The sequence below is a fragment of the Onychomys torridus genome, chromosome 4 (genome assembly GCF_903995425.1).
Source record: "Onychomys torridus chromosome 4, mOncTor1.1, whole genome shotgun sequence".
NCBI classification, from domain to species: domain Eukaryota; kingdom Metazoa; phylum Chordata; class Mammalia; order Rodentia; family Cricetidae; genus Onychomys; species Onychomys torridus.
In genome coordinates this window covers 49,188,980-49,202,444 of record NC_050446.1, presented here as the reverse complement: position 1 = coordinate 49,202,444, position 13,465 = coordinate 49,188,980, and the positions used below count along the sequence as shown (strand labels likewise).

Genomic DNA, 13,465 nt, shown 5'->3' with positions numbered 1-13,465 from the left:
CACTAAAAGGGGTCATAAACTTCTTAAAGTCATACAAGGACAGATAAAATTTCTGCAGTGAGAACTTGAGCTAATCAGAAATTGGATTAATGCGGACAGTGAGCAGAAGGAAGAAGCCACTGTCTCTTACCATTAAGCTCTCAAACTCTGCGTAGAACTTCTTAAACTTGCTTGGCAGTTTCTGTTAATAAAACGAAAAAGACACACACATCTGTCAGATCCTATGTCGAGATATGGATTGCATGTGCTGCTGTTTCTGAGGGAAGTGCATTTCTTCTGGCCCCTTGTCAAACACCGCTGAGCCAGGATGAACTACCGTGTGCCCTCTCACTTGAGAATAATTCCTGGAGTACAGAGAACTTGCCTTTGAAAAGTCTTAACGTAGTTGAACTCCGAGAAGCTATGGATGCCTTGGCCTGACTGCTTTTACAATAGATCCTTGACTGGATGATTCATAATCAGGATTGCTGCATTCCCGAGACTCCAAGTGGCCTGGACCCTCCAAATCCTTGTTTCTATTAACTCCTTGATTCCCCCATTACACATTTACACTGGAAAATGTTAGGATAGGAGAGTCTAAGGAAACCTCTAAGAAGGCCCTTTTCTCACAGGTTTTCTTTTTAAAACTGGTATTTCCTCTGTGCCCAACAGTGTTGAGGTACAGGGGTGCTCAGTTTCCTCGAAGTAGTTGAAACCTGAATTTTACAGATGGAGGGAGTTAGTCTCACAGCCTGCGTGTCCCCAAGCCACAGCTGGTCACCCCTGGCTCCTTGGGTTCACAGTCCCTGCTTGCTTTGCAGGTGCCCTGTTCAGTGCTCAGAGCTGCCCCTCCAAGCAGGCCCTTCTGCACACTTTCCCTGCCTGGCTTCTCTGTGTCTATGGGTTTGGTACTTGATAGCACCCCTCAGTGAGCCTGCTGAGAGAGGCCGGGAGATCAGTACCGGATCCCATTTTGCTGAGAGTTGCTTTTGTAAAGCTGAACTTTCTACTGACAAGCCCAGATGGAGCAGAGCAGTGTGTTTCCCCCATTGTGAGAGTGGGAAAACATCAGCAGCGCCAAGACCTGGAGATTCCCAGCAGCCCTGATCTGCTTGGCGAGTTCTACCTTCTAAGACTACTCCACCAACCGGCCCTCCACAGTCCTCAGGAAACTCCTGCCTGTTCTCAGGTGTGTGGCTCAGACCATCATAGTCCCATTTAAACACCTGTGAAACTCCTGTTTTGTTTCTGGAAGCCAGTGCCTTGAACCTCCTCCACATCCCCTAGTACCATTTTCAAGGATGTGGGAAACGTTCTATTATCTCTCAGATGACGAATTCAAGGCTGAAAGCTGTGACGGGCGTTAGGGGTCTGAGGATGTTGCATGGAGCATCACCACACTGGATAGTAAATACAGTCCATTATATATATAAAAAAAAAATAGACCTTTTTGGAGCTGGTCATGGCAACCCACAACTTTAATCCAAATACTCTGGAAGCAGAGACAGGTAGATCTCTGTGAGTTCCAGGCCAGCCTGGTCTCCATAGTGTGTTCAAGGCCAACCAGGGCTACATCTCCAGGACTAGATACTGCACAGACCTGTGTGGGTTAGAATCTTTGTGTCAACATTCATTGACACAGTCTGCTTTTGATCACACCTCTGTCACCCTAGCTTTCTTAACTTAGCCAGATTCTCAGACAAAGGAAATACGCAACATGGTAATAAGTCTTTTTGTCTGCTCTCTATCTACACACAGTTTCAAAAGAAGAGTCTTTAGTAGGGGCCATTAGCCAATCCAGGGGGAGGCAAGGAGAGCCAGCAGGCATTTTGCTGTCATGATGTGGGGTGTGGGTGGGGCAACAGGAAGTGCTCCTGAAATATAGTGGGTGTGGCCAGAGAAGGCGTCTCAGCACCCTACCACACACAGGCAGCCCCCCCCGCCCCCCCACCGCCCCAGGGACTAGCCCTCCCAAAGTGTCACTAGGCCAAGGCCAGCACTCCCAGTGGTGTCCCCTCAGATGGGGGTTTTGTTATTTTATCCTTGCTCCCTGACTGGTCTACTTATACCGCTTATGCGTGGCCACTCTACTGCTCACGGTGGCTGTGTTGAGAAGCCCTTGGGAGGTTTTCAGCAAACACAGAGAAGTAATCCAAGTCAAAGATGCTCATGGTGAAAGTTCTCCTTATGGAACTACATACACACTTCAACTCGAAAAAGAAATGAAGGTTTCTATGTCCGAAAAGGCTGATCTTTTCCGTCAGACACACACAAGGACAGGAAGGGAGGAAGCTCATAGGCTCATGACACTCTTATACTGGTAAAAGTAAAGGACTGGCCAATTATCTGTCTCCTTTTGCTGACAATAAACTGCTCAATTAGCTGGTTGGAGCCTCCCTAGAGGCCTCTGAGGCAGCCCGGAAGGGCCCAGATAGTACTTGCTGTCACATGGGACCTACAGCTGGCTGGCCTCCATGGGTCCTCAAAAAACTTTAGAACTGTCCTTTCTTCTAACCAGCTCATTTGGACTCTGTGTTGGGGATCAGAAGCCAGAGGCAGACCGTGGAGTACAGACCACCTGGGGGGATCCTAGGTCTCTACAGGTTGCAGGTAGCTTGGGCAGGGAGATGGGGCACTGCACAGCGGATTCATTGCTCGCTGATTGTTGGCACACCGACTCTGTTCTTGCACCGGCTGGAAGACGATACAGCGGCGTGGCCCGCAGGCCTCACCAATTCCCTCATGCCTATATTCAGGGGGTGAACAGCTTCATGCTGCGTGCTGCCTGGAATCTGAAGGGAAACTCAAGACGGAAGGACTTGTGAGGACCTGCCTTATAAACAATGGAAATATTTAGGAGAGTCGGGGAAGGAAACAGTCCCCGAGGCAAACGGGTAGAAAATAACTCCAAGGGGAATGTAGAGGCAAACAGTTGCTAGTAAGGGCTCACGGCAGACTTTGCCGTGGGGCTCGCAGACATTCCTTGCCCGCCTTCTGCGGTGCCTCTTACGCATGCTTGTGTGTGTTTATCAAGAGTCTATTTTTGTGAGTATGTTCTATTAGAGTTTAGTATTTCTTCAACTATGTCACATGAAAGGGGACCAGCGCATTCTGAGTACTGAGCGAATGACAAAGCAAGGTGTTTTTGAACTGTCCATGAATCACTCATCCCATTTGTTACGGAAATCCATAGCACACCTGCATAACTTTGGCTCGGAAGACAGCCCGTGCCAACTGTTGCTCCTCTCTGAAGGGAGGAGTCACCAGGTGGGTAGGAGACGCGCGGTGCTCTGCTGCTCCCAACAGTTGGCCTCTGGGCTGTTTTCCCCAGAAGCAAAATGACTACTTGGATAAAATGGATCTTCTGCCCTCTTTCAATCACAGGTAAGGCTCAGAGCAAAAGCAACAAGCAGCCAGTTTGGAGACAGTTGAACCTGTGTGCCAAGTGACGTCTGCAGTCATCTGAGCAATGCCGTTCCTTCATGTTCTGTGCCAGACCTGGATTTCTGATTATTTACATTGCAGAGATGGAAATGCCAAGGTTCCCTGCCCCTCCCCAACGGCCCCCACCTGGACAGTATCTTTGTAAAGGCTCACTCTGAGGTGACTAGAAAAGGAGACGGGTCATCTCCCTCCAAGGGTCCCACCTTTCCCATTGTTACGCCAGTGCGAGCCTATTTCTATAGAAGAGCTCACTGGTGGGCCTCTGTTTTTATTCCGAAGGCAAGAGTCACAGCTGGATCCCAGCAGCAGCAGCAGCAGCAGCTTACCTCCCACGTTAGTGCCAGGCGGCTCACAGCGACATTACTAAGACCCATGACGATGGCAAAGAAGGAATTTAGATTCTTGTACTCTTTGCAGCTGAAACACAAGAGGCAAGGGTCTAAGTAGAATGCCACTCTTGAGCAAGATTAAAAAAAATAAGAGTTCTATTTTCTGATAGTCATGAATAGTCATCAGGACTCGATTATGTGAACTGGCAGTGACAGATTTAACGCCACACTGTAGGAGTTCTGCTTGGGTAGCCACGCCCTGCTGCCCAACACCCCACTAGAGTTTAAGTCGATGATTTTGGACACTGAGGTTTGGGTTTGAGAAGCAATTTAAATTTACCTCCCCAGAGGGTTGTAATTATAATCCTAAACTTACTAAAAGCTGTGGTGAATCTGGAAGAGGGGAGAGGAAGACATCCCATGGGATTGGAAAAGGGAAGGCAAAATGTTGGAGGAATTGAGACCTGGAGGTGGATGCTCTGACCTGGCAGGTAGGAAGGAGCTAAGGATGTCACAACACTGTGGTCACCCTGGCTCTTGCATGCTGTATTAATGACACTAGATTGTTGAAAAGTATCAGCTTCCAAGGTGTGATCCTGGGGTTTGGGCACTTGCTCTCCAGAAGTTTAAAGTTGGGAGATAACTTATCACATCAATAACAAAATAACCTGATTTTCTGTTTAGCTGACATGAGGTTGATAATCTGTGTTTATGCCATTATGAGTATTTACATTTGGGAATGAAGCATGTGGACCAAGCCTATAAATTCTTATTAAAATGGTGACATTATCCCAGGTGTTTGGTGTACCTGATGGCCAACGACAACACCCACACCTTAAGTTCTTCACACCAGGCCCCTAAAAAGGGAACGCACTCATTTCATAATAAACACAAATCCTTATGGTTATCTAAGTTGACTGGTGCCATTAATATGTGTCAGAATAAACATTTTTGCAGAAGGCTCAATGCATGGTTAAAGCTTTGGCTGCTCATACTGAACTCAAAGACTAGCGATGAGCACTTCTCCACATGCCTGTGGAGATGGGGAAAAGCACTTTGGAGGAGCTACACAGGGTCAGATCACACGTGAGAAAACAAGCAAAGCCATTATGTTGCTGGCTAGTGACTCCCAGGTCAGGAGCTAACGTCACCTCGTACATACACTTGCCTTGTCTTGTATAAGTGACTGTGGGAGAATTGCCTGGAGCTCAGACCTGCTCTGTTACCAACTCAACTTTGTTCCCTCAACTTTGCTAAGCTCCGAACAGGGCCAAGAGCTGCTGCCCTCGAAAGACAGCAGGCCAAACAGCCGCTATTGACTATAGCTTCTGTTTCCTTCTCATAGACTCTGGGTTACGGATAGTCTGCCGTCTTTAACAGCCAGGCTGAGTAGACAGGTTCCTTACAGGACAGGAGCCTCAGAACAGGGCTGAATAATGGTTGAATAATCAGCTGACATATAGGGAAGGCTACACCCACCTAAATCATCCACAGAGTCAGAAGGAAGAAGGACAAATCACAAAGGCAGAAACATTAAAAAAAAAAAAAATTCCCGGTTCTTTAGAGAGGCTCATCTGTGTTGCCTCCATGAAGTAAAGGGCAGCCTCCCTCCCCCCTGCACTTGGCACTCGCTGGCTAAGGTGAAGAGAGAATGCTCTCTGTGATGGGAAAGCACACCCGTCACAGTTTCCATAACCACTCATTCCAAACACGTGAAGGCATTTGCTCACTGCACAGAGGCCGTTGGTGCTGCTAGGAAAAGTGGTCACACTCGACTAAACCTTTCTTCAGATAGCCAGCTTTTCCAAAGAAAGAGCAAGCGCATGCGAATTGAAAGGATCTGGTATTCTATTGTACCCTCAACATGTTTGGCAAAACAACTCACGGCATTTGGCAAGCCGGCACCTATAAAACACCAGGTAGCTTTTCCTTCTTTGTTTAGCTCTGGGAATCAGACTGTGTGGGATCCCAACTGTTTGGCTCAAGAAAATTGCCTGGCCAGAGCCACGTGTTCTCCCAACCTTCCTGAGCTGGGGCTCTGCCTTTAGAAAGGGAAGGAGTCTCACAGCCACAAGCCACATTTAGCTTTTTTATTTTTAGTACTGTGGTGATACCAAAAACATGGAAGTAAACAGGAGGTCGTCAGGCGTATCTAAATAGCGAGAGAAGATTAAATTCATGTCAGGGAGAAACCTAGCTGGCCCCTGCAGCAAATAAATTGTTTCCCAAGAAGTGATTTAAAATAGAATATTTATAAGATGTGTGCTTTCTCTGATGTGTATGGAGATTATTTCCTAGTACCAGGTTAGCTGGCCTTTATGCCTTTTACTGATTCTATTCTGGCTGGGCTGGATTAGCTGTTGTTCCAGCATGTTCTACTGCCCTCTACTGGTGAGAACGTGTCATGTGGGACGCCGGCTTCAAGCCTTACAACAGAAGTTTCTGCAAAGGGGCATTTGCTTACTTAAAGCATTCTTCAAACACAAGAAGGGGGGGGGGCAATTTGAGGAGTTTGGAGCAAAACTGAGCCCCACTTTGACCCCAGCACCCATATCCAAGATGTTAATTTATATATTGATGTTAACTGTTTTAGAAATCCAGAAGACGTTCTTCTCTTACAAGAACTCAGCGGCTGGCAGTTCTTCCACCCTGCGTTAGAGCACAGCTCAGAGACTAATTTTTTTTCCCCTCCAAAGTTAAAGACACTTACTGAGCCGCTATCTTGATAAACTTTTTCAAAAGCTGTACCCGCTTGCTGAGCTGGGAACAAAGGCAGATCTCAGTAACAACCCAAAACTGAATTTCATTAAATCTCCTCAGGAACAAATCCAAGTTTGCTGTGGTCTTTTTAAAATTATGCCTTCCAAATGTGTGGTAGATTAGCTCCAGCTAGAACAGAAAGGAAAACAATTTCACTTATTTGTTGGCTTTTAAATCAAAACGCCAGCCTGGCTCCTCTATGCGTCAAGAAAGCGTTCAATCGAGCAGCAGATGTGAATTCAATCACTAACCCGGATGTGACTTGTCATATAGATTTGAAGGGCCTTCGTGAGGCGTGTGGAATATATAAATATAAACTAGGTGTTATTGGCTTAATAGACTCTGGAAGACATAGCAAAGCATCACAGAGATTTTCTTCTTTAATATTTGAGGGTTTTATAAGCTCAGCATGCACAAATCCATCATGTGGCTTCCATATGTCAGCACCCAGAAATGCCAGTGGAGTGAAGCACACGGGCTCCATCCAGAGCCTTACAGAACCAACCCATGGATGCTCCTGGCTGCTCACCTTACCTCATGCACACAGTTGAAGAGTTCCCAATCATATGTTGTCATCTGGTACGCCAAGTCTTTCGAGCTCATCAGCTCAAAAGTTCCCACTGTCCCAGTGGTTGGGCCTTCTTGTTCTGGCAAGGGAGTCTGGGAATAATTGTGAAAAACTGGATCAGAACCACAAAAGGAATAAGTGCTGAGCGTCAAATGCTTTAGGGAGTTTTTGATGGGAAAGGGTTTGGGGGACACTTGGAGGCATATTTTGAAATGTTGTTTTTGAGGCTAAAAATGCCTTTGCTGTTTGTTGTGCTTGCTTCAAGGCCATCTTTGCCATCACCATCATCATGCCACCACCACCACCACCACCATCATCATCATCATTATTACCACCACCATCATAATCAACTACAAGCCATGGCAAGTAAGATTTGACAAAGGATGGCCTGAGAAGGGTCTCTGTTGTGTGATATTTTGATTGCATTCTGACAATAAAGTTTGCTTGGAATCTGAGGGTGGAGCTAGCTACTAGCTGACCAAAATTAGCCATAGAGGTTTCGGAGGACTGAGGGCAGATAGAGAGACAGAAAACAGTAGAGTGGGGCTTAGAGAGGGTCTCCATCTTTTGAGTGGAACCACTTCTCTGATCATTCAGGTTATTACCCTGATATCTGACTCCTGAGTTTTTATTGGTAAAGAATAATTAGATAAACACCTCAGTCCTCCTTTGCTTGGGGCTTGGAGGTACCTGGAAACTCTTTCTTTTCCATGGTAAAGATGGAGGATGCTCTTGGAGACCTTCCCCTCACGTTCCCATGGAAACTGTTCTAAAGCTAAGTACTAGCATAGGAGTTTGAATTTCTACCTACAGTAAGTACCACTTAACTGCTGGTGGTGACTGAGGTCAAGTTGCCACAGCCACGTCTTCACACACCACCTTAAAATGGTGAGGTGGTGGAGAGTGCTGTGAACTGAGTCCACACAGGATTTCCAAGTCCTTAGCTCCTGAGAGCTATTGGACTGAGAAGGTTATTTCCATATTTGGGGCAATCCCAAACTCTGCTCCTATGGCCAAGACTCTTGGTCGAAGTTTTCATCTGGTTCACTTATCTCCTTTTGTATTTGGAGAAATGCTCTATAAAGTGTTTTTACTTTGTAAGGTGAGTGATGAGGGAGTGTATAATACCTTAATACTTACCTGTAAAGACTGAGAACATGTAGTGAGGAAAAGACTATTTGCCAATATGACGCTAACTATTCAGATATTCAATATTCACATCACAGGGCTAGGTATATAACTCTGGTTGAGCACTTCCTTTGCATTTTCAAGGCTGTGGGCTCCATCCCCAGCATTAGTCAGGGAAAGGGCTCATGTTAGAAACTAATATTCTACAGGCTTCATCAGCATCACCATTACCACTGTATTCAATAAATGCCCCTGTGTTCTAGACACCAAAGAAATGACATGTTCAGGGTGTGGGTGGTTCCCGCACTGGAAAGTGCAGTCTGCGAGATGAGCAGTCAAGTTTACAGTATAATAGAATCCTCCTCCACTAACAGGTGCTGTGCTTCTTGTGGATGCAGTCACTAGCTGGACTTCATTGGAACATCTGGAGACAGAGCATCAACAGACTAGACTACTGGGTACATAGACAGGCAGGTGGAGGCACCTGAATGGACCTTTTGAAAGACGCTGCAGACTTGGAATCAGTGTGTGATGGAGGATTAAAAGAGCCAGTGAGCAGGTGAGCGAGAAAAGCTTTGTTCAGGATGGCCCGTGCCAGGCTGATGGCAAGGGTGGCTTGGAAATGGGGAAGCTGCCAGGAGACTTGATGTGCAGGAACAGATTGCACAGAGGCACCAAATAACAGCTTTGAGAGAGTCTCTGAGATTCTTCAGGAGACGAGGTTTAGTCACAGGCAAGATAATAGACCGTGTTAGCGCCGGCCTTGGAAAACAGCAGAAAACATAAACCCCACTATAGCAACTCATGCTTGACACGATCCCTTAATCTTTTACTGTCTGTCTCTAGCTCCAGGAAATCAGGGTTATACTATCTAAGTTGGCAACTTAGGGTATTAATACCAAGGTTTGTTAAGAGGATTAAATGGGAGCAATTTAAGTGCAGCATGTAAACCCAGTCCTTGGCACAGGGAGGTCCCCTCTCTCAAATTAGGTCACTTTCTGGAGGGATTACAGTGCTCCAAGCACACAGGAAAGTGTGGCCAGTGCAACAGGCTCAGAACTGGATATGAACCCACTCAGCAGAGCATAGAGAACAGACGGAAAGCAACAACTCCAAACAGACCTGACACTGATGGGCAAGCAGCTCATGGAACCAGGTGAGGATGGTTTCAGCCCAGGGCAGGTCTTCGGTGGAACAGTAGACAGAGTTTTTAAACTCCAGGTCTTAGGACCACGGCTCAGGTCAGGCTGGCTCTCTGTGGTTTCCCTCCCTCCTGGGGCTGCCATTGTGAGCACAGCTGCTCTGGGCTCCTTCCTTGAGGCTGGAGTGACTCCATCTACCTGCCTCTCTAGCATTTTCCTTCAGGTTTTATGGTGTCTGAGAGATAGGACTAATTAACCCGACAAGTCCTGTGGAGTTTTCACCACTAAGCAAGATGGGAAGCTCTTTTGGTAGTGGATGCCGGGCTGCCATCCCTGTACCACTCCAGGATGTAAAAGAAAGTCCTGTAGAATCTCCATCTTCCTTGGGTGGGAATACCAGGCCCACCTCACGTGTCTTCCATGAGCAGCAGGAGTGTCTCTCTCTGAAGGAGGGGGATTTACCTGCTGAGCCTGGACCCCACAGGAAACACTTCCTTGTGCCATTTTTCTGTGGACGTGTCCTGCTGGTGAGTCACTGCAGAGCTTACATAGGATCTGCCCAGCACAAGTGTCTGAGAACTGACAAGCCCCCATCCCGGGACCCCTAGAGTGCCCCCCTTCCCCCTCAACCTTATTGAGAGATGACATTTTTACTAATGCTGGGGGAAGGTGATTGGAAGAATAGCATCACCATGGTCCTATGTCCAGAGAGTTAACACAAAAAAGGGGGTGCTAATTGTCAGTGACAAGCTGATGGCTAAGCAACCTACACCCAGCACCCCTCTCTGCTTGTGCTACACCCCCTTATGGGGAACTTGTCACAGTGGGTTCTCTCTGATGACATACTGGTCATCACAAGCTCCTTGAGGAACACCAACTATGAAGGATTTGTCTCTGAGACTATCCCACAGCCAGAAACAGCCACAGAACATGGAGCAAAGGAGCAGATACATAATAAAAGTCGGAGGAACCAGTGAGCGACTCGAAGGAGAGCCAAATTCCAGCACACCGCAGCTTTGCTATAATTGACTTTGTACTAACATTTATACTCACACAAAATTTCAGGAGAGTAAAGCTTCCGAATCCAAGCCCTTACCCAGTGGGATCAACTGGCACTCTACTAGTAGACAGCACAATAATACGAACATTCATTTTCTTCTGGACTGCTGGGTTACTCTCATCCTAATTTGACCTGTCATTGTCCTAAGAACAGCTGTGCCAGGGCACTTGTCATATTGGCCACGGGAGCTAGCACAGCATTGAGCGCTCAGCAGACAAGTGGTAAGTGTGTGCTGATAGATCTGACGGATCCATCGACATTCTGCCCCGCACTCATCCTCCGATGACTCTAGAAGGATGGTCCTCACGGCAACACTTTAGCAAGTCGGAGAAGGGGCTTCTTCAGGTAAGGCCCAACCTCTGTGAGCACAGAGAGACATGCCACCCCCAGCTGAGAGGTTCATGGCCAGGGTCCTTGTTGCCAAGCAAATTCCTTCCAGCTACTCAGGCCTTCAAACGGAAGATAAGCCAGAGCCCAGAACTTGGAAGGCCGAAGGACTGTGTGCAATAAACAGAAGCTTAAAAAGTTAGTGTCTGCCCCCAGGGAGCTGGAGACAGTCCACATGCCTACGTGTCCACCCCCTGGCTCAACACAGCAGCCAAGGAACAGCGGGCAAGAGAGGCCCCAGCACGCTGTGTGACAAACACTTCACCCAGCACCTTCCATGAAACATCAGCAACGCTGGCTGCTTAAGGTGTTAGTTTCCAGGAGAGGGTAGCTGGACACACAGCAATTTTTCAAAGTTTCTATGTGCATGCCTGATGTGGGCGGTGGGGGGAGAGGAAGGGCAAACGTTTCATGGCACCTGGGGAGGTCAGAGGACAACTTTGTGGACTCAACTTTCCTCCTTCTGTCTTTATGTGGTTTCCTGGTTATTCATTCATTTATTTCTTAATTGCTCAATGCCGAGAGATGTTTACCCAGAGAGGAATGAAGGCAGGTGATTAAAGAGCCAAAGAATACACAGAAAGGATGGTGATTCCATGATGCTCTCCCTGTGCTGGTCGCTAGGATGAGGGCTTGAGCAGGGAGTCGAAGGCACCAGGTAATGTTTGTTCTTCCTTAAGTGAAACAAGATGGTGTTTGTGAGCTATCCCTCTGCCTCTGGTGGCACACACCTGTAATCCCAGAACTCGGGAGACTAAGGAATGAGGATTAAAACCTAGAAGTGGCACACGCCTTTAATCCCAGCACTTTCGAGGCAGAGGCAGGCGGATCTCTGAGTTCGGGACCAGCCTGGTCTATAGAGTGAGTTTCAGGACAGCCAGGGCTACACAGAGAAACCCTGTCTTGGAAAAAAAACAACAACAACAATAAAACAAAAACCCTCAAAAACAAAAACAAAAACAAAAACAAACAAACAAATAAAAAACCTTAGGGGTCAGCATGAGCTACGTAGTAAGACCATATTTGAAAAAAAAAAAAATGAATGAACAAAAACCCATGGTTTTCCCTGAAGCAGAAACCAGGGTCCTGATCAGGGAAAAGGAGCTGTGTCAAGATCTGGAAGAACATCTTGTGAAGTGCTGGGCAGAAACCCAAGGCCTCACTTTCTACCAAGGACCCTGACTACACTCTCTAACCTGACTCCCGTCTGAAGTTCTAGCAAGATCTGTCCACTAAGGAAATGGAATGCTCTCCAAATTTTAAGTTTACCTCTCACCCATATACTGTCTTTTTTCTTTCTTTCTTTCTTTTTTAACAAGAGAAGCCCATGGGTCCAGACACAGAGGAAACCAGCTTTGTGAAACCGAAACTAGTCCTGTGGCTTCTACGATCTCTTAATAGATAGTCAATTCCACACTTAATTTTTATAGGATAAACAGAAAGGACTGTGTCTTTTCTTCGCAGGGGTTCTGGGTGGCTGCAGACAAGTGTTCTGACCTCTGGTATCCCTCTGAGGGACCTGAGAGAATGCTGAGGGAAAAGCCCTTCTAGACCTGACGCCCTTCTAGACCTGACGCCCTTCTAGACCTGACGCCCTTCTAGACCTGACGCCCTTCTAGACCTGACGCCCTTCTAGACCTGACGCCCTTCTAGACCTGACGCCCTTCTAGACCTGATGGCAGCCCTGCCACCTGTCCTCCTCCAGGAGTCTCCTCAGACTGGGGCTTCCTTTTTGATCATCACCCTCCTGATCTGAGCATTCCAACTTCGAACATTAATACTGAACTTAAAGACATTTCCATGAAATGAATCCCAACCAAGGTTCGGAACACTAAACCATGTCCCCACGGCGGTGTGGCTTGGCTAATTTCCACAGAAGAGCATCTGAAGCTTGAGGCATCTCCAGTGAGTACCTGAGGCTTTCCTGGCAGACCACAGTGTTGAACGAGACACATGACAGTTGAGAATGTTCAGCCACCAGCCTCAGTGTGGCTGTGAAATTAAGCTGCAGACAAGGTTTTCTGATTGCACACACTGTTCCGAGGAGGCCATTCACACCTACCAGTGAGTCGAATTGCTCTCGCGGGCAGGCAAACAGGCGTCCATTAATGGTGAGTGTCGTAAATACTGAAACATCATTAGGTTTGAGCACCACCTTTTCTGTGAACATAAAAAGCATGAGATTGCCTATTAAATCCATCTGAGATTTGCTGCACTGCCCTAATCACACCAACAAATTGCCAGCTTGGTGAATTACCAGAACACGAAACGCACCTGCATAAAATGCAGGGGTGAAGGGATCCACTGAATAAAAAAGACAGGACTTTCATGTGGCTGCACAGTGCTTGGGATGCCATCAGAAATGACCACACGACAGGGGCAGAAACACCCAGACCTACTCTGCAACCGTAATTATTTATTAAAGCCACACAGCCATTTGTATAGCAAGTTAGGTTTCTTGATAGTAACGAAGCCTGGTCCTTTGGCGGTAGAAAGATCACTTTTAGAAACCTTGAGGGAAGCTTCAGAGATCTCACATGATTTTAGTTGCCAAAATATATCTTTTTGTTTTCACTTGCTCCCAATTTGGAAGGTCACAGAGTTTAACAACTTTAAGCCCCTGTCTATATTTTACGAATTAGTTTATTGAATATATATTTAGTACTTA

At 46.9% G+C, this 13,465-nt stretch overlaps 1 protein-coding gene across 4 annotated transcripts in view; it reads right to left on the bottom strand.

Annotated features, from left to right (window-relative positions):
• Rapgef4 (Rap guanine nucleotide exchange factor 4) overlaps positions 1–13,465 on the bottom strand; it is a 269,226-nt gene that overhangs the window by 15,226 nt on the left and 240,535 nt on the right. For all 4 annotated transcript variants that reach the window (XR_004944679.1, XR_004944680.1, XM_036183312.1 and 1 more), the window contains 5 exons: positions 12,860–12,957; positions 7,047–7,172; positions 6,463–6,641; positions 3,750–3,840; positions 131–181 (listed from right to left, as the gene is read on the bottom strand). Coding sequence is in view for 2 of the 4 variants with exons in the window: in XM_036183312.1 (XP_036039205.1) it covers positions 131–181; positions 3,750–3,840; positions 6,463–6,641; positions 7,047–7,172; positions 12,860–12,957 (545 nt within the window). In the remaining 2 variants the exon portion in view is untranslated. The remainder of the gene's footprint in view (positions 1–130; positions 182–3,749; positions 3,841–6,462; positions 6,642–7,046; positions 7,173–12,859; positions 12,958–13,465) is intronic.